The sequence below is a fragment of the Tetrao urogallus genome, assembly GCF_951394365.1.
Source record: "Tetrao urogallus genome assembly, chromosome: 1".
Lineage (NCBI taxonomy): Eukaryota > Metazoa > Chordata > Aves > Galliformes > Phasianidae > Tetrao > Tetrao urogallus.
The window spans coordinates 180,089,003-180,116,109 of NC_136813.1; the positions used below are offsets into that span (position 1 = coordinate 180,089,003).

The window sequence follows — 27,107 nt, forward strand, 5'->3', positions numbered from 1 at the left end:
CTACAGCCCAGAGGGCAGCAGATGCTTCTGTCCATTATGGTGCTTTAGGTTCTTTTTCTCACTCTTTCACATCGTCCCTTTCTCAGTAAACAGCCTCTGCTGCCTGCAGGGACTGTCTCTGCACATGGAAAAGCAGGGGCTGCATTCTCCCGGATCACAGTCACTGTCCTGTTACTTTCCATCCCTTCTCTCCCAGTCTTACCCAGTTCTGCAGCTGAGAGAGGCAGAAAGCTTTAGGCCTGGTGTAACCAAAGGCAGCATTCATTCAGGGAGAAGAGTCAGTGTCTGTGCTGCTGGGCTGATGAGGGTAACTCCCTGTCCTCAGGCTCCCCTTTCTGCTTCCGTACCTCCAGCCCGTCCTGGCCTGGTGATAGGGATGGCCCAGCCGAGGGCCTGGCAGCTTCTCTTGGCTCTTTCCTCTTCTCTGAAGTCTCTTTTTTGCTTGGCACCTCTGCTCTGTCTGTCTCTTGGTCACCATCCCCTGTGGCACTTGACCTTACCTGCAAGTCTGCAGTGGGCTGGAGGGGCTCATTGCTCTTCTTCCACCTCCGGGCCCCTGACTGGGTATTGAATTCGTACATTTTGCCAGTGACTTGCAAAGAAGAGAAGACAAGGAATTAAACCATGCCTACTTTAGCAGGTTAAGATGAGACAGATCTCATGATGGGGCTAAAAAAGAAAATGTGAAACACCTGGAAACCAGATGAGTTTGGGAACAGAGCCAAGAGGGAAAACTTGACTTCTTGAAGCAAATATGCCCACCTTCCTGGGCAACTACCAGTTGTGGTCACTGCCCAAACGAGATGCTTCTGCATCTGTATAAAAACCGGCTACAAACATTTTTTGCCCTTTTCAGATTTTGTGAACAATTTCTACTTGGACACCAAACGTAAGTCTCTGCTCTTTCAGTTCACTTACTGTTCAGAGATAGGTGCAAAAACAGCTATCTGTCCTGTGTGATCATATCACCCTAGTCTAATTTACTGTCTCTTGCTAAACAGGTAGAGAATCAGGAGCTTTAGTGGTACGGCTTTTAATTCAACATTATTAATATGAAACAAACAAAGGACTATTAAGGCCTGCAAGGAAATAGTGGCTATGTGTTACTGCATGTTACAGTTTGTATCAGAATTAATGGTTTCTGACACATTAACACAACTCGAGCAATTAAAGATGAAACTGGATCTCTTCACAAGGTGTTTCCTGAGTGCTTACAGGACAGACATGTTACAGCAGCCCAGATCAGACAGCAGCTCCTGACTGGCTCTCATAACCAAATTCAGCAGCTGATATGCTGGGAATTATCAAATCTCATCTCCAAACTGCCAACACTTGATCCTCTGAGGTCTGGAATGAGCCACGGAGAGGAGAGGGGAGGAGAAAGCAGGCCTCATTTCTCTGCTGGAACCACAAAGCCATGTTATATTGTAGGGCTTGTGTGAGGCATGACCCAAGTGCTATTGCTCAGGGGGGCTCAGATAACCAAAATGTGGTGTGATCAGCTTTGTGAGGAAAGGAGCCACCAGCTGCCCTGTCACAACACTGGCAAGCAGCAGGCTGGAGAACATCAATGTTTAGCGTTGAACAAATCCAGTTACAAAGTGGACTTCAGAGCTCATCCCTTCTGCTCCTCTGTATAAATAGCAGGTGGGCTTGAAGCCAGCCAAACCAGCCTTGAGCAGCTCTCTGGATGGCCTTAATTGCACAGTAGGGCCCCGTTTGTTCACCCAAGTCCCTGTGCCTAGTGTTTCCTATTAGCTCACAGCCTCAGAGAGCCTGGAGCCAGCTAATAAGAAACACAAGTACAGACACTTGGGTGGAAATTTGGCCAGATTAATCCAAGGATCAGAACAAGCCTGCCTTTTTCTGAATAATTTGAGACCTATTGTTTTGAGCCTATTTTCAGATGTGTTTGTTGAAGGCATATTTTGGCTGAGCGTGCCCCATTTCATCAGCCACCCTTCTCCGTGCTGAGGTCCTCAGCTGCCACAGCTCATCTAAAAGCAAACGCTCTTCCTTGTTCTCCTCAGCCAGCGATGCTCAAGACTCAGAGAAATGGCAGCAATGCCTGTTGCTGTCTGGAGGAGGTTTGTGCAGGAGCAATCAGCTCACCCATGCAACCAGAGAGCAGTTTGGGATGCAGAATCCATACACCTGCAGTTCCATCAACCTGTGGCCGTTTCTCAGACAAGGGGAGTTCAAAACCATGGAACTGTGACAGCAACCAGGGCAGGGGACAGGAGCTGATTCCTCCTCTCCTTCTACCTCCTGCACCAGATCCGTACATGTGGGTGAGCAGTGAATAAAATGGCCACTGGAAGTGGGTTCATTCCTCCATTAGAATTGTTAGTAGGGCACTCTCCTGCTTTTCACTTTGTGAGATAGAGCTCCTGCTCTCCTTGGAAACAGCAAACTTGAAGTATGAGAAGCAAATGTCGAACTGTATTTAAATCAATTCATCCAGTTTCTTTCTGGCCAAATGTTCATATTCACTGTTAATTGCTTTTTATTACCTGGGTCTCTGGCTTCTCCGTCAAAGACAGTGTTGAGTTTTATCATTTCCTGTGAAGAGAGACAAATTGTTAAATGAATCCTGTGAATTAGGTAAGCAAGGAAAGCAGTGACTTGGAAATGTTGACCTACATAGATGGAGGTGGATTTCTATGACCTGTGTGTCACATTCCTGTAGGCTGAGTTTAATCAAAACTGGCAACAAAAGCCACTTGTGGTGAAGGGTGTTGCTACTAGATGTTCAAAGGAGAATTATAAAGGTCTGACATGCACCATACCTCCACATGTGCAACCACAAGAGGGTCGCCTCCACCCAGGGGAAGGTTGGGAATACCCTCTGCAAAGAACCTGGGAAGGCAGAGTGCAATAGTGGGAGGACATCGCAATCTTTATACCATTACAGCTATCTGGGAGCAAAGAAAGTCACTGCATTATTTTTGTCACAAAATAGTACCAGATAGGCTGCAGAATCTGGCAGTTGGAAGCAAAGGAACCATGATGTGGGTGAGCACCACCATACGTGGGGTTGCTTCCAGATGAGGAGGTCAACTGCAACACTACCCTGTTTTGCATTTAGGGACAGTCCTTTTTCCTCCCTTACCATCTCAACGTTCTCTTTGAAAAGAGTCATCCTCCATAAAAAGATGACCATATTGCATGATGGGGCTCAGAGTAAAACTTTTGTTCTGTGTTGTTCTGAGGATAGCAGTACTCACCAAAGCCACTTCTTTCTTAGGTTTCTTCTTTTCTACAGAAAAGTAAATGCACATAGCAAAGAATCAGATGTAACCAGATATTACATTTTTATCCCCCACTAAACAGAGATTTTTAGTTCCTAACTTCTCAGCCTTCTCAAAAAGACCTTACTGCTTTTCACAGGATGATCCCTAATGCTATTTGGAAAGCGAACACCTTCAGAGTGTTTTGGAGTGAGGCTCAGCCACTGCCAATAGCTAACCAAAGTGCATACACTGAAAAGTCTTATTCCTTCAATAATGAATAAATAACAATGGTTTCTTAAATAAAATTCCCTTCCTAAATAATATGAATAGATACAGAAATTCAAATATGTTTATTATTAAAGTTTATTCATGTCTTTATTCCATGAATAATTCCTTGCATCTACGCCACTCCACACCACCACAACTGGGGATTTCTTTGGGGTGAGTTCACTCCACCTGGCCCAGCCATCATGGGTCTGTGCACCACATACTGCCCCTTCAAGGCATATTTTGAGGGCTCAGGTGTTGTAGGAGCTTGGACTAGCTGTCTACCAGCAAGCAAATCATCCTCTGGGAGATATTTGAACCACAAATGCAGATTATTGTGTTTGGTGGGTTTTTTTTTTCTGTGAGTGTTTGTACCTGCAAAGATTGTGCATTCAAACGTTTGGAGACAAACCAGGGAAGTGCTGCAGATCCAGTCAAGTCAAATTGGGACTGAAGAACAGTTTGGTTATATGTGAATTCACCATGCTATTAATTCATCCCATGTGCAAACAAATGTAGTGGTGTCTCAGCAGCACGGCATTGTGGATGATACCCAACTAGTTGCTGTGATTTTGTCTCACCATTTTGTTTAATGTCCATCCTTTGGAGAACTGCTTGCTGGCAACACGGCCTTTTGCATCTGGGTGTGCAGTGCTGAGGCATTGCTTTGATAGGAAATCTATTCTGTCCAGCCTTCAGACCTTTCTGCCAGCCCTTGGCAACCAGTATTTTCAGAAAACATGAAGCATCACTTTTTTGGAATCTGGCCAATGCTGAAATGCCTCTAATTGGGCAACCAAGAGAACAGCTAGCTTTGTTGGGCTGTGTTAATCATGTTTTTTTTTGAGCTGGGCAAAGCTATTGAGTAGAGGGAGTTATAAAAGTGGATTCTTAATGAGATGATACAAACCACGCTTGTTAGGGGAAAGCTAATGGGTCTAATAAGATAAAAAAAAATGCGCTTAAAAGCACCTATTTAAAAAGTGCTTCTTTTTGTATGTGCAATCTGTAGCCAGGCTAAGTGATACAGACCCCTGCAAAGGCACCAATACTTGACAATAAATCTTCAGGTATATGTAATGGTGCCAGAGTGAAATGAAGGGTGTTGGAGAACAGGGAAGACAGTTGCTGATGAGGGATGGAATCATTTTTTTAAGAATTAACATATAAAAAATACAGTCATTCTTTACCATCTATGCCAGACAACTAGACTACTCTGAATTTGGTTTTTGCCTAATAATTAATAGTCATGAATATCGCAAGGACAATGATATCACTTAGGCTGGCATCCCATCATCAGCCAGGGTGTTTGATCTGAGTACTTCTGTACTGGAGCAAATGTATTTGTCTAGAAATGGGTTTACAAATTTTACACAGAATAGTAAACTTGGTGCTGTTGAGAGGTATTAAAGAAGTACACACCTGGAGCATTTATCCTGCAATGAAGAAGAGTGAGAGATATTGTTAACAAATGTCTTAATTTCCCTGTATAAAAGTATCATGATTCATTCTCCTCCACTTGGCAAGAAGGTTGTGTTTCCTTGACTTCTGAGATATGCTTGGTTGGTTTTGTTTATGTTTTTGTTTTCACTGAATGCCTGCTCCATTTAACACTGTTCCCAAACAGGAAAACAACCCTGAGTGTTGCTCTGACACCTCTCCAAGAGGGAATGATAATGAAAAGATACACTCTTATTGATTATAGCATTATGGATTTATATAATCTGGAAAAAATGCATGTTCAGAAATTCTCATCTTGTTCCATCCTTTGAGGAAGGTCATTTTTTTTTTATCTGCTGTGCTCAGATAATACTTTTTAAATATATGAAAGACTGTAAACGTATTTGAAAATATAAAAATTGCTTTTTAATGGGAAAGCCTGCCTCCCAATGAATCACTAGCTCTATTAATAAATAATAACAATGGCCAGGCTATATGCTCCTGGATTCATTTGTCATTTTTATCACAAGTTGCTAAACTCCTTGCACACATCAGTTGAATTATAATCACCATCATATATTACCTCTACATTTTCTATCATTTCCAAATGTACCTCGAGTCCTGAGAACACTTACATAAATCCTTTCCAAATCCCACGAAAGAGCTCTTATCTCTGTGTTTGTGACAATGTCAGTTTGCAGGCACCTTGGCTCCCAGCAGCCATCTCTTGCCACTCAGAACCAGAACTGTTCCCAGTGGCTTTTGCCAAGAGAGAGCACCCAGAGGTACTGTGAAGCTCCATGGGTCAGAGCCTTGCAACAGGCCAGGGGAGCGCTGCAAGAAGTCTGCAAAAGCTGTTCCAGAACAGAGAATTTGGCATTAGCGCCAGTGTTTGAAACAGCCTCCGAGTAACATGGCTGAGCGGGAGGAGCACATGCGGTACCACCCTTGTGATGGGCATAGACTATGGCTGTATTTTTGCTCAGCACAGACAGGTACAGACTCCAGTTGTGCCTTATGAGCTTAGCTGTCATTAGAGGTCATAATGCTAAATCCACTATGACCTTCCGCTAATGCATTTGCTGCACTATTAGCAAATCCATGAAAAACAATCCACGGACATTTCTGGTAGATTTCTTAAAACCAAACATTAGAATCATAAAGTCATAGAATCATCAAAACAAGCTTCTCAAGAGACGAGCCTAGGGGAATGATGCTTTAGCAGGGGGTGAGGCAGATGACTCGTCTGAAATGTGTCTATACCAATGCACGCAGCATGAGCAACAAGCAGGAGGAGTTGGAAATGATTGTGAGTCAGGCTAATTATGACCTTGTTGCTATTTCTGAAACATGGTGGGACCACTCCCATGACTGGAGTGCTGTGATAGATGGCTGCAAGCTCTTCAGAAGGGATAGACGAGGAAAGAAGGGTGGTGGTGTGGCCCTTTATATTAAAGACTGTTTCAAGGTAGAAGAGCTTGGGGTTGGGAATGATAGAGTGGAGTGTCTATGGGAAGGCCTGTAGGGGCGGCATCTTGGTGGGGGTCTGTTATAGACCGCCTAATCAGGACAAAGAGTTGGATGAGGCATTCTATGAGCAGCTCGCGGAAGTCACACGATCGCCAGCACTTGTTCTGATGGGAGACTTCAACTTCCCTGATATATGTTGGAAATATAATATAGCACAGAGGAAGCAGTCCAAGAGGTTTCTAGACTGTGTGGAAGATTGCTTCTTTACGCAGCTGGTAGGAGAGCCTACTAGGGGCAGTGCCCTGCTGGACCTGGTCTTCGCTAACAGAGAAGGACTGGTGGGAGAAGTGAAGGTTGGGGACCATCTTGGGCAGAGTGACCACAGAATTGTAGAATTCTCCATTCTTGGGGATGTCAAAAGAGTGACCAGCAAACCTACCTTCTTGAACTTCCAGAGGGTGGACTTTGACCTGTTCAGGGAGCTTGTAGCGCGGGTCCCTTGGGAGTCGCTTCTCAAGGGTAAAGGAGCCCAGGAAGCCTGGATGTTCCTCAAGATGGAAATCTTAAAGGCACAAGAACAGGCTATCCCTGAGTGCCCTAAGGCAAGCCGTAGGGGAAGACGACCAGTGTGAATGAGCCAGAAATTAGTGTTGAGACTCAGGGAGAAAAGGAGAGTCTACGTCCTCTGGAAGAAGGGACAGGCTTCTTGGGGAAATTACAAAGAAGTAGCTAAGGTATGCAGGAAGGAAGTTAGGAAGGCAAAAGCCCAACTTGAACTCAAGTTACCCTCTGCAGTAAAAAGACAATAAAAAATTCTTTTATAAATATATTAACGGCAAAAGAAGAACGAAAGATAATTCTCATTCTATACTTGGTGCAGCAGGGAATGTGGTCACTGAGGACAAGGAGAGGGCTGAGGTCCTCAATGCCTTCTTTACATCTGCCTTCAACAGCCAGATCAGTTATCCTCTGGGCTTTTTATGCCCCAATGTGGAAGTCCGGGACGCTGCTCAGAATATGCCCCCAGCAATTCTGATGGAGGCAGTCAGAGAGCTCCTCCTCCGTCTGGACTGTCACAAGTCCATGGGACCGGATGGGCTGCATCCTCGGGTGCTGAGGGAGCTGGCGGGGGTGATTGCCGAGCTGCACTCGGCCATCTATCAGCGCTCCTGGTTAACTGGTGAGGTCCCAGAGGATTGGAGGCTTGCTGATGTGACTCCCATCTTCAAGAAGGGCTGTAAGGAGGATCTGGGGAACTATAGGCCTGTCAGCCTGACCTCGGTACCAGGGCAGGTTATGGAGTAAATCATCTTGGATGAGATTGCATGCCATGTGCACGGTGTCCAGGGGATCAGGCCCAGCCAACACGGGTTCATGAAAGGCAGGTCATGCCTGACCAACCTCATCTCCTTCTAAGACTGGGTGACCAGTCTGGTAGATGAGGGAAGGGCTGTTGATATAGTCTTCCTAGACTTCAGCAAAGCCTTTGACATGGTTCCTCACAGGCTTCTTCTGGGGAAACTGGCTGCCCGTGGCCTGGACAGGTATACACTTCTTTGGGTAAGAAACTGGCTAGAGGGCCGTGCCCAGCGGGTTGTGGTGAATGGAGTGAAGTCCAGCTGGCGACCCATTTCAAGTGGTGTCCCCCAGGAGTCGGTACTGGGGCCCATCTGCTTTAATATCTTTATTGATGACCTAGATGAGGGCACTGAGTGCACCCTCAGTAAGTTTGCAGATGACACCAAGCTGGGAGGTGGTGTCGATCTGCCTGAGGGTAGGGAGGCCCTTCAGAGGGATTTAGACAGGCTGGACCGCTGGGCTGAGGTGAATGGGATGAGGTTCAACAAGGCCAAGTGCCGGGTCCTGCACTTTGGGCACAACAACCCCGTGTAGCGTTACAGGCTTGGGGATGAGTGGCTGGATGAGTGTGAAGAAGAGAAGGACCTGGGGGTGTTAGTTGATGCTCGGCTGAACATGAGCCGACAGTGTGCCCAGGTGGCCAAGAGGGCCAACGGCATCCTGGCCTGCATTAGAAATAGTGTGGCCAGCAGGAGCAGGGGGGTGATCGTCCCCCTGTACTCAGCACTGGTGAGGCCGCACCTCGAGTATTGTGTTCAGTTTTGGGCTCCTCACTACAGGAAAGACATTGAGGTCCTGGAGTGTGTCCAGAGAAGGGCAACAAAACTGGTGAGGGGTCTGGAGCACAAGTCTTATGAGGGGCGGCTGAGGGAGCTGGGATTGTTCAGTCTGGAGAAGAGGAGGCTCAGGGGAGACCTCATTGCACTCTACAACCTCCTGAAGGAAGGTTGTGGTGAGGAGGGATTTGGCCTCTTCTTCCAGGCAACGAGCAGGAAAAGGGGTAATGGCCGCAAGTTGTATCAGAGGAGGTTTAGATTAGACATAAGGAAGAACTATTTCTCTCAGAGAGTGGTCAGGCACTGGAATGGCTGCCCAGAGAGGTGGTGGAGTCACCGTCCCTGGCAGTGTTCAAGAGGCATCTGGATGACGTGCTGCGTGATATGGTTTAGTGCTTGTGGTGGCAATGGTGATGAGGTTGGACTAGATGATCGTATAGGTCATTTCCAACCTTGTGATTCCATGATTCTATCATTCTATGATCACATTTGGAAAAAACCTCTAAGATCACCTAGTCCAACTGTCCACCTACCACCAATAATGCTCACTGACCACATCCCTCAGTGTCACATCCACATGGTTCTTGAACATCTCCAGGGATGGTGACTCCCCCACCTCCCTATGTAGCCTGTGCCAGTGCCTCACCACTCTTTCTGAGAATGTTTCCTTATCTCCAACCTGAACCTGAACCTCTCTGTGTACAACTTGAGGCCATTCCCTCTTATCCTGTCATCTTATTGTCTTATATTGCAGCCAGCAATTGCACTTACTGCAGCAGAGGGCATATGGCTACAAAACATTCAACCAGGATTCTCACTCACAGAGGTGTGCCGTCAGCTTGGGGTGCAGGCAGGCAGCGGGCACAGAGCCACCTGGCCAGGAGATGGCCCAGCAGTCCCAGGAGCAGCAGGCTGCCCAGTGTGGTGACAAATGGCACGTACCATGCTGAGTCCAAGTAGAGGTTCTCCTTCTTCGTCACCACTGTAAATCCAGGCTATTAAAACAAGATAGGAGACGTTTCTCAGTGCTGCATTCCTGTACAGCACTGTTCCTCTGGCTGAACTTCTGCACCCAGACACCTGGCCCAAGGTGCCCCAGGGCTCTGCTCATGATCGGCAGAGGCAGATAGCATCTGTTGGAGGTGGTGATTCATCCCACGTACCTCTCTGTGAAGACCGAGATGGGCCATAAGCTCAAGGGGTAACCGCAGGCACTGAAACAGAGCCCACCCACCTCGCTGCTTCCAGATCGTGTTTCAATGTCTTATATTAAAATAGGCATGCCATGATGGGGCTGGAAAGCCTCAGATTGCCTGAGAAGATGTAAGCATGCTGTTGGAGGGTTTGGAAGTTCAGGGAATACTGCCATTATCAAGATAATGGTTTCTCGTTACCTAAGGCGAAACTGGAATTAGGTCATCTTCACTGCAGTGATCATTCAGCCCCCTTTGTAAAAAGAGCTGAGCCCTGAGGAGTTGTGTTGTTGTATAAAAATAAGTGAAACTTCTTCTTTTCCTTGCTCCAGAAGGGAAAATCACATTTCCTGAGCACCTGCAATCTGCCACATCCTCCATGCACACAGCTCTGAGCTGGCATCTCTCTTGGTGCTAACAGCTCATTCACTGCGGTCCCGCCATGATACTATCCCTATACAGATCAGAAATTGCTTGTTTGTTCTACGGGGTTAATACATGGTGTGGTTCTATTCATTCTGATCATCTACTGAAGTTTTTATTAAATCTTCTGTAAGACATTTGTAATCACATTGTGTATGAAATTTAGTGGGATATCTATTTGCTTTCCATCTAAGGACACCTTTCAAAAAATGGCACACGGCTGAACTGGATAATATCTGTAACTATTAAAAGGAAGTGTTTAAAATGAAGAGGTGTCAGTGTCTGCTGTCAGCCAACAGGGCTGAGCACACCAAATTTTTAAAGAAACTAACAAATAATCTCAAACCACCACCACTGCAGCCTCACTGGGATAGAAGTACCAAGTGACTTTGTGATAGGGTTTCCCACCACTGTGCTACCAGCCTTCCATCACCAGATTCATCTGGCTGTTGCCTGAACGCAGGTAACAAGTGGTTATGGGAGAAGGTGCTGTAATGGAAGTGCTCTTCTGGAAAACAGTCTGTAAGTGGAAGGCTGGTATCTCTGGGGAGGCAGATTTAATGTTGTGGTATGTGGGCTAGACTGTTTGCAGTTGTGGTAAGGCATGGGAGAAGAAACACAGAAGTTTTGTTATTCAGCTTAACCTGTTTCCATGTCAAGTAATGGGGAGGAGAAGGCTGTGAGGAAACCATTTATTCCTTCCCAGCAGAGCAGTAGATAATAATTAATCAGTCTACAAATTTGAATTTAAGCATTTCCATAGCAAAGCTTCCAGATTTGTACATGCTGCTTGGAGCACCCTCTGATTCTGTCAGATTTGGACAGTTTCACAATGAATAGCTCTTTTACACTTTCAGTATCCTCATATTCTCATTCCTGCATGCAGTGGAGAAAAGACTAATGCAGGCAGGCACAAAATGGATGGACACTGGATGATGGCAAGATGGCATGGCAAGAGATGAAAGCAGTAATCAGCACAAAGATGAGGACAGACTGGTCTGTGTCCCTCCAACTGCGCTTTTGCGGCAGGCAGGAGGAAAGCAAGAGCTGCTCATATCCTGCACCAGCCTGGTGGAAATCATCCAAGAAGCAAAACCAGTGAGCCAGAGCTTCCCTGGGATGGATGTGACAAGGAGCAGGTTGTATCATGGGCATGCTGGTCTGGGTGTAAGGCCAGAATGCCAGCCATGGATCATTATGGGGCCCAGGAGCTCAGGAGACATCCAGCCCACCTGCCTGGTTCTCCCTGTCTGAAACATGCTGAGGACTCAGAACATGCTGAGGATCTGCACAACTGCTTCAGTTCCTGACAGGCAGCTTGAACTTTTACCTGAAGGTGACCTCTGGGTGGAAAAGTATCCCTTGTAAATGATAAGGATTTCTTGTTATTATAGTCTTTGCCTATTTTGGCTTTGGTAGGCACATTACAGAGTAATGCATACCACTGCTAAAGAAGCACACAGAAGTAAAGGATGCTGGAGTAGAAAACAGCTTTAAAAAATAGTAGTGCATGAGGTAATTTTAAGGTTAACCCCTACCCTATCCTTATTAACAAAGCTGTCAAAATCTTTAACTTTTCAGTTATGTGATAATGGCAGAGTGCCTGGTCTTTTTTTTTGTAATTCTTTTTCTTTTTAGAGACTACAATACAAAACACATTACAAATGTGTAACTGGAGCCAATCCCCCATGACACCAGGCAAATCAATGAACATTGGCTTCAGTGCAAGAACACAAAGCTCAGTGCTTCCTAAACCTGGACCCACGGTAGGCTTTTGCTTTCCTTTTATACATACATCTACCTTCTTTTCTTGAGTCATATGCAGATTAGCCCATGAAAGAACTGCAGGGTAGTCATAATTTTCAGTGAACTTACCGTCGTGGTAGTGACAGTTGTTGGGTTTGGGATAACTCTGATGCTTAAAGTCACTGTTCCAGTTTTAACTAGGTGTGTAGCCTTGTTCTTGACAGATAGTAAATTGTCATCTGTTATGTAGACACGCAGTCTGTAAATCCATTTTGTATCAAGCCCACTCTCATAGTCAAAGGGAGATGCAAGAATCAGCTGAGACGTGTTGGAGCCAGCCACTGGTGAAAAGGTGAAATGATTGTTCACATTGCCTGCAAGTCACAGTAATGAACGAAACAAATCATCAAAAAAAGAAGAAAAGTGAAGAAAAATCCCACATTAAAATAAACACATGGAGCAAATTAAAAGATTGGTTTCTATTGACAACCTTCGATGGATCACTTAATGCCCGTGTAGTCATATGGCTCCTTGATCTTCTTGATAACATATAAAATCATTTAAGTAAATCATCATAAAATCATGAAGTAAGACTGTCTATGAAGACTCAGCTGAGGCAAGGCTGTAAAAACTCCTCAGTGCCATCAAGGATATGAGAGGAGACTCTCAGCTAATCTGAATGATTTTTTCTTGTAGCCTGGAGTGCACCCTGAAGCAGCAGAGCCCAGTCTGGGTGATGTACGCCATTTTGCCGCTCATCATACTGGGGTATTGAATAGCGAGAGAATGGACCAGGCGGAGCGGGGGACCGATTCAGTCGGGCGCTGGTCTGAGGGCTGTCAGGCCACTGCAGGCCGGGCGGACTGTAACCTAAGTCGCCGTGAGATCGGCGACAAGGTGAGAACCCTTGTATGTCTCAGTCCCACTGCTGAGGTGGCTCTGCAATGGCCCCTTGGCCACATGGGCACCACCTGCATCTCATAGGTCCCTCCACTCCCTTCCCACCACTTGTTTCTCTGCGCAGAGCACACCGCACGGCCATTGATTGGCTCCCTCTGATGACAGCTTATGACTCAGAGTGGCTAATTTCCACCGAGGCTTCACTCCCTCTGTGAGTTGCTGCAGGAGGCAGAGAAGGGTGATTAATGTGTCTGGCCTTTCATCTCTTCATTCTCTGCTCAGGTTACTGGAGATCTGCTGGTGACCTGTGCAGTCTTCGGACTGACCAGAGCCAAAAGAAATCAAAGCCATAGAAAGGTAGCAGAAGTACCTTGGTTCTGCTTATTTTGCCTTGTAGAGCTCCAGAGTTGAGGTGATTTTGAAGGACACATCTACTGTGCAACAAATAATGACGCCATGAACAGCTCTCTGGCTCAAAGACCAACTGCACAGCACAGATCATGTCTCTATAACCAAACCTCAAGGCCTGCACTCTAGAGGGCCCCTACACACTGCACCCAGCAAGGTCCTGGGCTCTGCAGCAATGCCCAGGATTTCTCTGAGGCTGTACTTCTTGGCACAGATCAAAATCATGCCAGCAACTACAATTAAATTTTCAGCAGTGTAAGTCAATAACCTCAGCTACAAAATCAGCAACAGCAAAATAAATTCACCCAAGAGAGTGTATTCCCTTTTATTGTGAAGCTGAATACCAATCCATACTCTTCTTCAAATGGATGCAATTGATTAATAGGTTCAATCATTCTTTCTAATAACAGGGTTTTAGTACATGCAGCATGGAACTAGAGCATGCAGGTTTGCTCAATTATTTTGAACCACATGCCATTATCTAAGTGAAAGCTACACAAGGTAACAGAAACCACCTTCATTTCTCAAGATTTACTCAACTTTAATTGCAAGTGAAATTTAACCATTAAGATATATCCCTCATTCTACTGAAGTCCTTGTCAGTAATGCAGTTAATTGTGGTTAATTAATGTGGTAGGCAATCCAAATGTGCAATGGCATCATTCTAGATGGTAGCAAACTTATAGAGTCATCTCTTTACAAAAGCAGCAAAATAATGATGCATGAAGCTTGAGGATCACAATTAGCTCTCCATAAGAAGCAGCTTACAAACTGTGCTAGATTTTTATTTACAAATCAAATTGAACCATCAATATTCAAGCACTTTTGCACTGTTTTCAGTTCACAGTTCACTGTGACACAATACCTTCAATGAAGTAACGGAAAGACCTGGGATCAGAATCACGATCTTGACATTGAATCCTGAAGCCATTGACATTGGTCCCAACTGCTAAACTGACTGGGATTTGAAATGAATAGAAATTTGGTGAACAAATGGGTTCTTCATCATTTACTTCCAAAACATTGACAGTTACCTGAAAGGAAAGAATAATAAAAGCTGAAGGTCTTCATCTGTATTGGGTCAGAATTTTATTAACTTCAAAAACTATTTGGCTTTGCCAGTTTTGCTCTTCAAATCAGCAGCAGTTGAAGAGAAATGAACCTCTCTTCCAAACTAGATTCAACCAGAAAACATAAATGTTCCTTAGACCTTTACTTCTTTTTGTGACCAGTACTCTTTTGGGAACAGGTTCCTTAACTTGAATCATATTTCAAAACCACAGGGATTTCAATCTGATCTGTCTGTCTAGTTGAATTACCTGAGGTGTGTTATAGTAGAAATGATAAATATTTCCAGGTATTCATTAAACTTTCTTTCCAGTGTCTCAAATTGCTTCACAATTATTGCTTAGGCTTCTTAGTACAATTTGGTAATAATTCAGGGCAAGATCCATGGAAGGGATGAAGATTCCTTATAGACCAACCACACTGAAAGAGAAATGCTGGTAATGGCCTTCTGCATGTCTGGAAGCACCCTTGTTACACCAAATCTTTTTAATGTCAGCTGGTGTTATCTGGTTGAGAGAAAAAGCTTACTACTCTCTAAGCTCTGTCCTTTTGTGTTTGTTGGATTTTAATATATAACAGATAAACCTGTCACGATTACAAGTTCCTGATGCTAAATTTTCCTTAATGATTGCCTTGAAATATAACAGGTAATAAAGAGATTAAGTACCTCCTTCCTAGTGTCTCCATGGGCAGTACTTGGCTGGAATAGGAAGCAGGCCTAGAACCCATCCACCTCCCACCAGATGTGAAAAAATAAAATATAAGGTCATGACAGAGGATGCTCAAAGTATTCTTGTCAAGAAGAGAGACAAGGAGGAGAAGTAGAGTGGGATTACTCACAGATGCTGTTGCAGTCTTCTCTTGGTCTGAGGCTTGCACTGTGAAAAAGTGTTTCTGGGTTGTTTCATAGTCTAATCTTTCTAAAATCTTCACATCTCCATTAATTGGGCTGATCCAGAATGCATTTGTGTAATCCTTGGTCCCTCCTCCAGCTATAATGGAATAAGTGATGACACTGGGCGGCCAGTCTGCATCGCTGGCAGTCACTTTTCCAATAGTGGATCCAACTAAGAAGAAGATAATCCGTATTTCATTGACATTTTAAACTTAAAGGAGAAGGAATTACAGAATACTCTTTCCTGCCAAAGCTTGATAAAAGTGTAACTACATATCTGCTCTAGAATTTTTCACCCCAAAGAAGTAAAACAAAGGCACGAGAAACACTGGTTTACCATATTGGGTCTGGCTCCCCACGTATGTGTCTGCTAACAATGAATACCACAATGCAAGGAATCTGTAGAGAATGACAGCAGAAATTCTCTGGTGGCAAGGGCTACCCCATAGCCTGGCACCAACACGCACTAATTATTTCCAGTGTCCAAGCACTGGCTTGAGTTGGAGGAATAACTTGAGAAAAAATTGTTGCTCTTCTCTCTGGAGAGTTTGAAACAGCAGTTATGGAGCTCAGCACAGACAAATGCAAATCCTGCTTCTGGATTAGGGTTTAAGGCCGCATTTGCAGCAATTGTCCCTGGGCTGTGACAGAAATGGGAAAAAGCTTGGCTCCAGCCTGAGAAGCTACACTGCCTGTTGGAGCACACACTTCCCATCCAAGCACCCCTATCCCACTGTGCCTCCTCGGTGAGCTAGGACTAAAGGGATGGTGGGGTGACAGCTGAACACCATGCCTGGGCCAAGGGAGTCCTCTCTCATCTGTACCATGGTCTACATGTACATTGTACAATGGTTTCTTTGCACTACCGCAGTCCTTTCAAAATGCTAATCTAGCAAGAGCAGAAAGACAATCTCAAACAAGAAATCTGAGTTCAGTTCTCGGCTCTGTCCCAGATTTTTTCTATAATTGCTGAATTTGTCTGTCTCGATTTCTATCTGTACAACTGGAGTTCTTGCCAGTTTTGTCTATTTAGGGGTACTAGGCAATTGTACAGGACCCCAGCTGAACAGGAGCTTTGAGCAATTCTCCTCATTCAAATAAATGAAAACATGTTTGGAGAAAAGTGTATTTGTCAGCATGACAATGCTGCTCCTATCATGTAAGTGCTACTTACTGTACCTTTAGTAATTTCTGGAACATAAAATTCATATGATGGACTACTGAAGACTGGAAAAAATTCATTCACTGGCTTTATCCTGATATAAATGTAAATGGTATCTGGAAATATAACACAAGATGAAATCATAGTTAAGTATGGCTGTGAAATTTTCTCATGCATATATTCAAAATACATATGGTACTCCTCTCTCCATGCTGTTGCAGCACAGAAAAATATTTTTAAAAATGTGTAAAGAGGATACTTGCTTGAGTAGTTAGGAGAGGCGATATCTTGCACCCTGACAGTCAAAGAATAAACTTCAACTCCTGGATTAGATGGATTTTCTAAATCAATACTTTCAGTCATCTAAATTAAAAAGAAACACAATTGTATTTATACTCTCTTACATGAAGTCACAGCACTCATGATGGTGATCAGTTTTCTTGGCATGCTGTAGATGTGGTCTCCCTCTTGAATACCCAGAATAGTCCCGTAGGAGTAATATAGGCTATAAATCAATTACAGGATTGAATTTCAGGCTTATCCTTCATGTTCACTGTTTGGGGTCCCCTGGCAATTCAAAACACTTTCCTTCTGCCTGTCTTCCACTTTAGTGCAGGAACTTGTATCATTTGAGCACAAGGTCTTCGCCTTTTACCTGCTTAATTCCAAGTGCATGTAATGAGCTGGCTATTTACCATGCCCTTTGTTGGCTCAACACGGGCCTGTGATTGCTAAATAGCAATAGTTACTCCTTGAGCTCAGGTGTGCAGACCTATATTAAAGGTATCAGGTTCAGCCACAACTGTTTATCCAGGAACCAAATAGCTACTAAACAGTGGCTCATACAGAGCTTTAAATCCTAATCTCCTGAACTCTCTCTCTGCAAGAGCCTCATAAATTGTGGGGCAGTGAGATTAAAGCACAGGCATCCACTGCTTTTTGTCTATAGGAAAACTCCTGGAGAGATGGGATGCTTCAGATAGCCTATTACATTACACAAGCACAGTGATCAAAGAGATGACAACAATCGTATCCTGTGCAGCACTGAAAATGTCTTGTGTGCTGGCAGATGAAGCAGCTAAGGATGGTGGTCATTCACATACATGCTTCTAAGAAAAAACTAGCATTAGTCATACAAAATCATTTTACTGCACCTATCACATATTTGTCTTTTAGGCAGAATGCCTGTGCTCTCTCTACAGTTCGTGGGGTTTCTTTTTTCTGTATTTGTCTGTGGTTCTTTTTAAAGCAGCAAAGCAATCGTCACTGCACATGTCCAGCAGCTGGTGGGGATTCTGGCAAATGCAAATTTTACAGTAGCTATTAGCATAAGGAAGTCATATTTTGACACGTCAAATCACACAAAGTACAAATCCCACCACACTTTTGTGAATATTTACCACATTTACCATATTGCAGTCCTTCACATTGGAGAGAAAGATCTTCCATGATCTATCGTGAATAAATAGGTATGAGATGGTATCAGATTGCTTTGCTTAACCATTTCAAAGTTGGTGCTTCACATGCCCTAAAAAACTCTTTTTTTTCAGTCCTATCTAGCACTTTGATTTAAAACAGCCCTCTGTCTTCCAAACTCTGTAGGATCCATAGAAACCGTCCTATTAAAGGGTCTGTAGCTTACATCTAATCAAATCATTCTCACCAACTCACTCTGTTGCAACATGAATTACAGTAATTCCTTTTTCTTGTACAGGCAAAAACTCCAAAGTAAGAAATGTCCTTTGTGAAAACTCATAAGATGCTTTCTACAGCGAGTCCACTTGACATAAAGCTACAAATGACTGACCACAAGTCTTCCGGACTCAGCAGACTCCAGAGCAAAGTTGTTGCTTCCAAAACCAGATAATCCAGTGAAACTAAATAGATTGTTTGGTGGATCAACATCAATATCTTTACAGCTGTTTCTGAGATCAAGAAGAACTATCCCAGCAGTAGTATTTTCATTTATTTCTTTCCTGTTTAAAAGAAACATGTTTCCCATCAGAGCTCCTTATATTTCTCCTCTTGAATTCTTCATATAGTCCATGCCAAAACATCGACGTACTTCCATTTATTTTCTAAATGAAATCCTAGATCTAAATAGACAACAGCTGATGAAGCAATCTAGAATCTGAACCATATGCTGTGGTGGATAACAGCCCCATGTAATGAGCAGCACACAGACCCAAAACCAAGACCTTGAAAATCCACTGAACTACAGAAGGCACCATGAGATTTTAATGCTCAAGATTATTTCAGTTCCTAATTTGTATTTCAAAACATCTTTACAACACTCATTTTTTCATTACATTATAATGTTTTCCTGATGAGAAATTCATTCTTTTCTCCTTAACTAATACCTGGATCATTCTGCTGCCTTGTAAAGCTAGTGTTTCTGGCCCTGCTGTTGACAGTGATGGTCTCAGTGACGCATGTGATGGAACTGGTAATGGAGGGTGCCGATTTTATCTTAATCAAGAAAGTAAGACATAAAAGAATAAAGAACTAACTGAAATGCCATTATGCCCTGATGTTCCCTTGTATACAGTCCCCTATATATATGTATGATGTCCCCTATATACAGTCTCTCATTTCTCCCCTGAAGACTTTTGCCTCATTCAGATGAAAGTTTGAGCTGAATGGACCACAGAGACTGTTGTGCTGTCATCATGGACATTGTAACCAAGCAGTGCTCTGAAGAATTGGATTCTTTTCCTGCTAGTCCATTAAACTACATGATTTAAACACAAGACATTTATCTTAGCTAGTGAGCAAACAATTTAAACAGACACCCACTAACCAGGAATGTCTCACTGCAGAGGCCTTGGCATGAGATGCTGGATCTTTATTTGCAGAACAGTCCATCTTTGGACTGGACAGTCCAGTACTTTGGGAACTACCCTATAAAGTGCTGTGCCCCCTACAGCATGGGACATCCAGCACTTCAGATGGACAATTTTGACCTCAGTCTCTCTGTGAAATTGAGATAATGTCATATCCTCATCTACAAACATAAGCCAGCTGATCATCATAGAATCATAGATTCTTTAATGTTGGAAAACACCTTTAAAATCATCTAGTCCAGCCACCAACCCATCCCCACCACGTCCACTAACTACACCCCTCAGTGCCACATCTCCATGGTTCTTGAAAAGCTCACAAAGGCCTCAGAGAGTTCAGAGCCATGGCAAAGTCCATGACTAGTTTACTTTGCACAGACATATATGACAAGAGGCTCTGAGATCTGAGGACCCTAAGCGATGTGCCCTACACTGGGCACTGGGCTGTGGCAACAAGGCAGTACTAAGGCAATCAGAGCATCAGTACCTGAAGGTGGAGGGATTGCATTCTGGTGGGTTGTCATTGATATCTCCAATGATGACTGTGATCTCCATTTCACTGGAGTGCCCCACACGAGGGCTGTCCTCCACCCGGACTATCATGGAGACGTTGGGATGGAGCTGCAGGGGAAGGACATCGCGGTCGATTCTCCTGGACACCTGCAGCACTCCAGTTGCTGGGGAAAAGCAGTCAGCAGTTAGATGCTCACCCTCAGGGGAGGCAGTAAACACTCGTGGCCTACTTGTGGAAGGACAGGGTAGCTCAGCAGACAGGTAGCAAGCTGAAGTCTTTTGTTCTCCAGAAATTATGACTGGTTTAACTACTTTTTAAAATGATACAAAATGGCTTTGATAGCTCTGCGTAAGCCTTTCATAGATAAATACCCACTGCTCAAAAATACACCAGTGGCAACCTCTGCAGAGGGCTTGAAAAGCACTTAGATTTCATTACACTCTCAAGGAAATGGTGCAAGTCAGAGCTGAGTGCACTCACCAAGCAGCAAGCACAATGAGCAGGCCATGCTGTCCTTGTTCTCTAACTAGTGAGATGGCTTAACTTTCTGCTGTTGTATTTCAAGCACACTTCACCACATCTAAATCTACTCATATATCAAAAGATCTGCTCTCGGCTTGTGTCAAGTGCTCTGATCAGCCGTTCAATTAATTACTTTTTCAATTCTGTTAGCCTCTATCCAAAAAAGAGAAGATTGTTTTGGCAGAACACAATACTGTTGCCAGAGTCCTGAGGAGATAAAGGAACAGTTTGTATATCCTCTACCTTTTGGAGTGTAATTGAGAGGGATAGTAGCAATGCACAGCCAAAGGGCACAGGGAATCTAAAGCATGTGAGGATAATCTTGATATCCCACAGCTGGGTGGCATATTCTACCACTGTGATAAACATCTTTAAAACAATAGCAGATGAGGGACAGAGCTGAATTACAGCTCTAGGAGCAAAATCCTCAGGACAGACATGGGTGCATCCCAGAGAGCATGGGGACTTGGGACCAGCACACAGGAGATGACTCTTTAGAATGGCCTCACCTGAATAAGGGCATGAATAAAGCCATGAAGCTGAGCAGCAGATTTTGTGCATCACAGTGCTAGAGCAGATTTCATGTAGGAGAGAGCAAGCTGTGGTCCAAGTACTTGCAGCCATTGCAAGAGCCCCAGAAAAGTCACTACAACTGTTAGAGAAAAAGGCAGCTGATTCAACTTCCACTCAAGGAATCATCAATCTCCAGACATAAAAAAACATTGGTCAATAAATCACCTTTGGTCTACTTTCTTTAATATATTTTACTTAATTTTATTCAGCTGATGGAGGAACTTGGCCCTAAAAACATGCTGAGAATTTCTTTTTTATAGGGAGAGACACTAAAGAAACTCAGAAACAATCAGGCAAAAACATCTTCTGTGTGGCCACTCTCTTTTTCGAGAGAGTCAGAAGGTATGTTTTTGTTTGTCTTACATGGATTTATGGAGAAATATGTGTCAGAAGACTGGATGCTGTAGAAAAGTCTGCTAGGAGAGTCTTCATCATCAGGATCTTTAGCTGTTATATTGGCAACAACAGTTCCTGGGCTTTGTTCCTCAGGAATCCTGTAGATTCTTTGTTTTCTACAAAAGAAAGAACGTTCATTCAGCAAAAGGCCTGCCTGTGTTTGCAAGAGCAACTGAGCACAGACTTAGCTGCGCAACCAATTGTAAAGCATTTGGCCATGCTGGGCTTGGAGTTGTCACAGTCAATATCCCAGTCAGTGGTTCTGCCAGCTGGACTGCAGCAGCAGCTGAGCTGCAATGTGCGCATTAAGCATGACAGAGCTGCAAAAATAACTGTCCTTCCCCTTCTCTGCAACTTTTTCATAGTGACTGCAATTTGACTTTCACGGAATTGTGGAAACTGAAGATGGACAGGGCTGTTCAGTCAAGCAGTCTGTCTCCTTGCAGAACCACCAACCTGTCATTTCCTGTAAATTCTGTTATTTTCCAGGAGAAAAACAAAAATAGAAGCAGTAACAGTTATATTTTGGAGTGAATGCTGGAGGCATATGGGGTGCAACAGCATTACTAAAAAGCATGAGCTGCTCCTCAGGTAGAGGCAATAAAGAACATTCCTGTGGGTGCCCTGCTGATGTCCCCGTGATGTTGCTCCAATTTCCCAACGTCTGTCTGATTCATTTTAAATACAGATGCTGTTTGTCATGCCAGTGCTCCCAGATTTCCCATGTAGTGAGTTTTATGGCTCAGATATGGTCTGGCAGACAATTGTGTAGGATTGTTTATAATGGTTGCAACTGAGTGTGCACATAGGCACTAAAGTATGCACTTATGGTACTTGACCATGTGCTAAAACAGGTATGGACAAGCATACGAAAACTGTGCAGACTATGTGAAAGGTGGTTTATTCTCCTGAAGTGCACAAACACAAAACATCTACTTCTAAAAGTCAAAGGGAGTTGAAGACGCTGAACGGTTCAAAGAAGCATTAGGAACACGTTTCAAGACAGAAGCTTTTTTGTGCATTTCAAACTGTGCCACCACAAACAGACTAGTGCATAGTTCCTAGTTCAGGAAGACATGAGCCCTATGCCCCAGAGAGGAATCACAACTCTGACCTCTCTCTGCAGCTCTATCTTCACAGCCCCGCCAGCCTTACATGTACCATTGCCTTGTCGCCACCAGACAGATCTCTCAGGAAGGAGTGGGCCATTCTCAAGAAATGCCTATTACACCGAGGGCTCATACAGCTGGGCAGGAGCTGGAGCCATCTCCTACACAGCCATGTCTGGGCTGTGTCCTGTTGTCAGAAGACCCACCACTTGCCAGTCGTATTTTACAACACAGTTCAAGTAGACCTTTTAGACACTGTAATATAATTGCAAAGAAAGCACGTATTTGTTTTCTTGTCCTCTGTTTTCTTGACTCCACAAGTTTTCCACTGATTTTAGCAGCCAGAATTTCAAAAAGGTGAATGCTGATGCAGTGTTGTGAACACCAAAAACAGATGTGCCTGCATATACCACGGGAACAATTAGAAAGACCCTTTGAAACTCTGCTCTTGACAGCTTTGATCAGGAGAAAATAAAGGTTTGCTAACTTGTCAAGTTTCCCAACTCCCATCTCAGCACTAATTATTATAGTGTCAGAAAACACATAGTCCCAGCATGCAGCTCACATTTTAGCAGGGTGAGGGCATGCATGTGCGTAGTGAGGACAGCTCACAGAGTAATTTAATTTCAAGCTCTTTACAAACTCAGCTTCTATTTTCAGTCCCTCTAAGAGGGAAAAGATTCAAACAAATACCATGCCTTATTTGTGTCATACAACAACTGAGTCTTAGACATTAGGTGTTATGGATACTCCACTCACCGTCTTGAACAACTAGATAAATATTTAAAAGAGCTCCCTCGGCATTCCAGACATAAAGATTAATAAACAGAAATGACAACATTTGGATGAAATAATCAGTCTAGAACACAATGTGCAAATGTTGGCACTGGCAAGTGGATTCCTGCTGCTTATAAAGCACTCTGGATAGAGCTGTTAACCTTTTTGGTTACTTCATACCTGAACTTCAAGTAACAACAAAAATACCCATATCTTTCTCTAATATTTCATTCTTCCATTTCTCCAGGTTCTTTATCGCTCTGCCAGCAAGGTCTGGATCCTTGACCTCAACCTACACAGCACCCAGAGAACTGCTCCAAACCAATGCCCAGTGACTTCTTGGCATGGTCCAGGTGCTACATGGACTTAGAACCATAAACACTGGAAAAGACCTCTAAGATCATCCAGTCCAACTGTCCAACTACCACCAACATTACTCACCAAACCATGTCCTTGAGTACCACATCTACACATTTCTTGAACACCTTCAGGGATGGTGATTCCATCGCCTCCATGCCTGTTCCAATTCCTCAACACTCTTTCTGAGAAGAAATGTTTTCTAATGGCCAACTTGGACATCCTTTAGCTCAACTTGAGGCCGTTCCCTCTTGCCCTATCACTGTTACCTGAAAGAAGAGGCCGACCTCCCTTGTCACAGCCTCCTTTCAGGCAGTTGTAGAGAATGATAAGGCCTTCTCTGAGCCTGCTCTTCTCTAGACCAAACCATCCCAGATCCCTCAGCCACTCCCCATCAGACTTGCGTACCAGACACTTCACATCCCTGTTGCCCTTCTCTGGACATGCTTCAGAGCCTCAATGTCTTTCTTGTAGTGAGGGACCCAAAACTGAACACAACACTTGAGGTACTGCCTCACCAGAGCTGAGTACACCCACCTCCCTGTCCAGCTGACTACACGATTTCTGAAACAAGCTGGGTTGGCACTAGCCTTCTTGGTCACCTGAACACACTGCTGGCTCATGTTCAGTCAAGCGTCAGTCAACACACCCAGATCCTTCTCCTCCATGCAGATTTTCAGCCACTCTGCCCCAGCCAAGCCTGTAGCAGTGCATGCAGTTGTTGTGATCAAAATGCAGAACTTGGCACTTGGTCTTGTTGTAGCTCATACAGTCGGCCTCAGCCCAGTGATTCAGCCTGCCCAGATCCCTCCGTAGGGCCTTCCTACCACGCATAGATTGACGCTTCCTCCCAGCTTAGTGTCATCTGCAAACTTACTGATGGTGCTCTCAATTCCCTCATCCAAATAATCAATAAAATACTGAACAGGCCCCAGTACCAACCCCTGGGGAACATCACTCGCGACCAGTCACCAACTGGATTTGACTCCATTTTACTCCCTGGGCCCAGCCTGCAGCCAGCTCTTTGCCCAGCAAAGAGTGTAGTTGTCCAAACCACGGGCTGCCAGCTCTTTGCATAGGTGGCAGGTGAGATCTCACCATAAATACTCCTGCTGGGGACCTTCTACAGCCTCAGGATCAGAAGACATAAAGAGAACATCTAGAATCTAATTAGTGTCTCACACGGAATGACAGAGATAAATCAACTGCAGAATCAGACTAATTCTATATGAACTGTGCTTGTCAACTTCCTGATTCAGAAACCATTTGTTCACTGTGCTTCCCACCACAAAAAATAGCCCCCTGGTAGCACATAGCTATTCTTTCCTATTTCTCAAATTTTCAACAACGTTCTTTATTTCAACTAAAGCTCCATTTATTTTCAAAAGCTATTTCTGACTTCTGTGTTATGATACCACAATTTCCTGCTTATGACAGAGACAGGAATGGCAATGTTTCAAAGAGGACTAAGGTCGTTACAAGTGTGTGTGGCTGAGGAGAAGAGGAAAAGACAGATCAAAAGTGAGACCTTCTTATGTCTAGACATTTCTGCATGAATAAACATTATTACAGAGAAACACACATCTGCATGAAGAGTTCTGTATGATTGTACTCACATGGGCTAGAACAGGCCTTTGTCTAAACTTGTCCAAAGGTCTTTGCATAGCTTTGACCTCTACTTGCTAACAAGTACAACAAGCCTGTTTGGCTGCCCTTAGCGCCAGAGCAGAACCTGGAAAACTTAAAACTAATAAAAATACAAATAATAAAAAAGGGAAATGAAAGCAAATCTTTTCAGTAAAAGAATAGGAGACATAACAAAATGAAAACGCTGTTCTTGGTAGTACTGTGTTGCTGTATTAGTTTGCCCTCTGTGACAGCCTCCCGTTGGTGCCAAGGCAGTAAAGCTGGGAAAACATCTACATTCTCAGTACAATGGAAGTTTTTCACTCACGTGGTAAAGTAAGGGCTTTCATCATCGATGTTAATTATATTTATATTCACTGTTCTAGTAGAGTTTAGTCCTTCTGGATCTGTCGCTGTTATATTTAAAAAATAGCTGTTAAATAAGAAAACAAAACAAGAATCACTCTTTGGCTACATAGAAAAGCATTGCCTACTGCAAGCATATGAATAAGAGAAATTCTCACCAGTGTGGATCCTTCTCGTAATCTATTTTTTTTCTTGAAAAAATGTCTCCATTTTCCAAGACCTGGAATGGCACTGATTCAGGGAGTGGTGAATACTGAAATGAAGAAGAGAATGAATTAGTTTCTGCATCATTTTGTTTGAGCATCCCTCTGGTCGTGCACTGCTTTGTATAAGGGCCGAGGCACAGCACAGTGTCTGACCCAGAACTGCATGATGAAGCATGGAAACACATAGATGCATTTCCCTCTTTGAGTCCAGCTCCTGAATGTGCTCTTTTATGTAACAACAGCCAACAGGACAGAGCTGCAAAACAATTCTTAGCTAATTGCTGCTACTTTTCTCCTTTCTGCAAACAAAGTTATCATTTCCCAGGGATTTTTGCTGATATCCAGAGTATTTTCCAATATGTTAATCCATTTGCTTAACTGAGGGTCACAGTGTGCCCCAGGATTGTCATAAAAATAATATTCCATTGCCTTGTGACCAGTTTCCTTACTGTCTCATATGAAAGAATTTACATTGTGACATAGAAGATTAAAAACTATACATGCTTTCAGTCACTATAATCTACTAAAAATGTTCTGAAGCCATTTTTTGTTTTTAAATACACGATTCCTGCTGTATCTCTGATTAACTGCATCAAATTCTGCCTTTAGTGCCCCTTAGTTTTGGAATGCTGAGAATTCAAAATACAATTTGTGTTCAAACATTGAGGCTGGATTTCCTCAATTTATTATTGACAATGCTTCAACCTTTTCCAGTGTTCCTGATGATGAAGTGTGTTGTTGGAAGAGGCAATTAGCACTTCAGATATAATGATATAATTTCTGTTTTTTTTTTCCCCATCTTACTTTGAGTTCACCGTTTTCAGGATCTGTTGCATTGACTCTGTAGATGAGTCCAGGAGGCATTCCTTCCAAGACATAGATCCTCACAGCTGCATGGATAGAAGTGCACACAGTGTTAATTGCACAATAATGAAGGGCACACTAGCAAGAAGACTGACATTCTGAAGCTGTCTGGGTGCGTTACTGTCTGATGTGTGCTCTCACTTCACCAGCCCCTATCAAAATTCTCACAGGAATGAACACAAACACTCAAAAGATTAAAAGGAAAAATGTGTAGACATCCCTCACTGATAGTTGAGACAGACTGATCTGTAAATAAGGTCTTCCCTGAGCTGCTCAATGGGTATGGAGGACAACTGCATTTTGTAGATACATGTCTGTCTCAACCATGCAGATGGAGAGAACGTGATCTGTTCTCCATCCCCATCCCCTTCACACCCTCCCCTGCCCCCTGCCAGGAGACTTCAAAGCCTTTCCTCTTCATTTATACTTTTCCTTTACATCTGTGGAGTGAATACATGGTAGATGGCCTGTGCTTAATCTCCTGCTTTACTTAGAGTAAGGGGTATTCCTCCACAACTTTGCTGCCCCACACTCAGCCACTGGCAGCTGGCTCAGGCACAGTGATGAGTGGAACAACAGATCCTTAGATCCCATTATTTGCTTTCTGCCCTTTGTGT

At 43.7% G+C, this 27,107-nt stretch overlaps 1 protein-coding gene across 1 annotated transcript in view; it reads right to left on the reverse strand.

Moving 5' to 3' along the window:
• Positions 1-278: 278 nt before the first annotated feature.
• Positions 279-27,107, reverse strand: part of CDHR3 (cadherin related family member 3) — a gene marked incomplete at both ends in the record, with an annotated part of 57,336 nt that continues 30,507 nt past the window's right edge. The window contains 18 exon segments of the mRNA XM_079547889.1: positions 279-592; positions 2,514-2,562; positions 3,228-3,259; positions 4,923-4,936; positions 9,368-9,540; positions 12,037-12,281; positions 14,081-14,249; positions 15,124-15,350; positions 16,358-16,456; positions 16,565-16,703; positions 17,541-17,561; positions 17,567-17,635; positions 18,148-18,316; positions 19,668-19,857; positions 21,153-21,301; positions 25,383-25,487; positions 25,579-25,673; positions 26,431-26,516. Coding sequence (XP_079404015.1) covers positions 279-592; positions 2,514-2,562; positions 3,228-3,259; positions 4,923-4,936; positions 9,368-9,540; positions 12,037-12,281; positions 14,081-14,249; positions 15,124-15,350; positions 16,358-16,456; positions 16,565-16,703; positions 17,541-17,561; positions 17,567-17,635; positions 18,148-18,316; positions 19,668-19,857; positions 21,153-21,301; positions 25,383-25,487; positions 25,579-25,673; positions 26,431-26,516 — 2,345 coding nt within the window.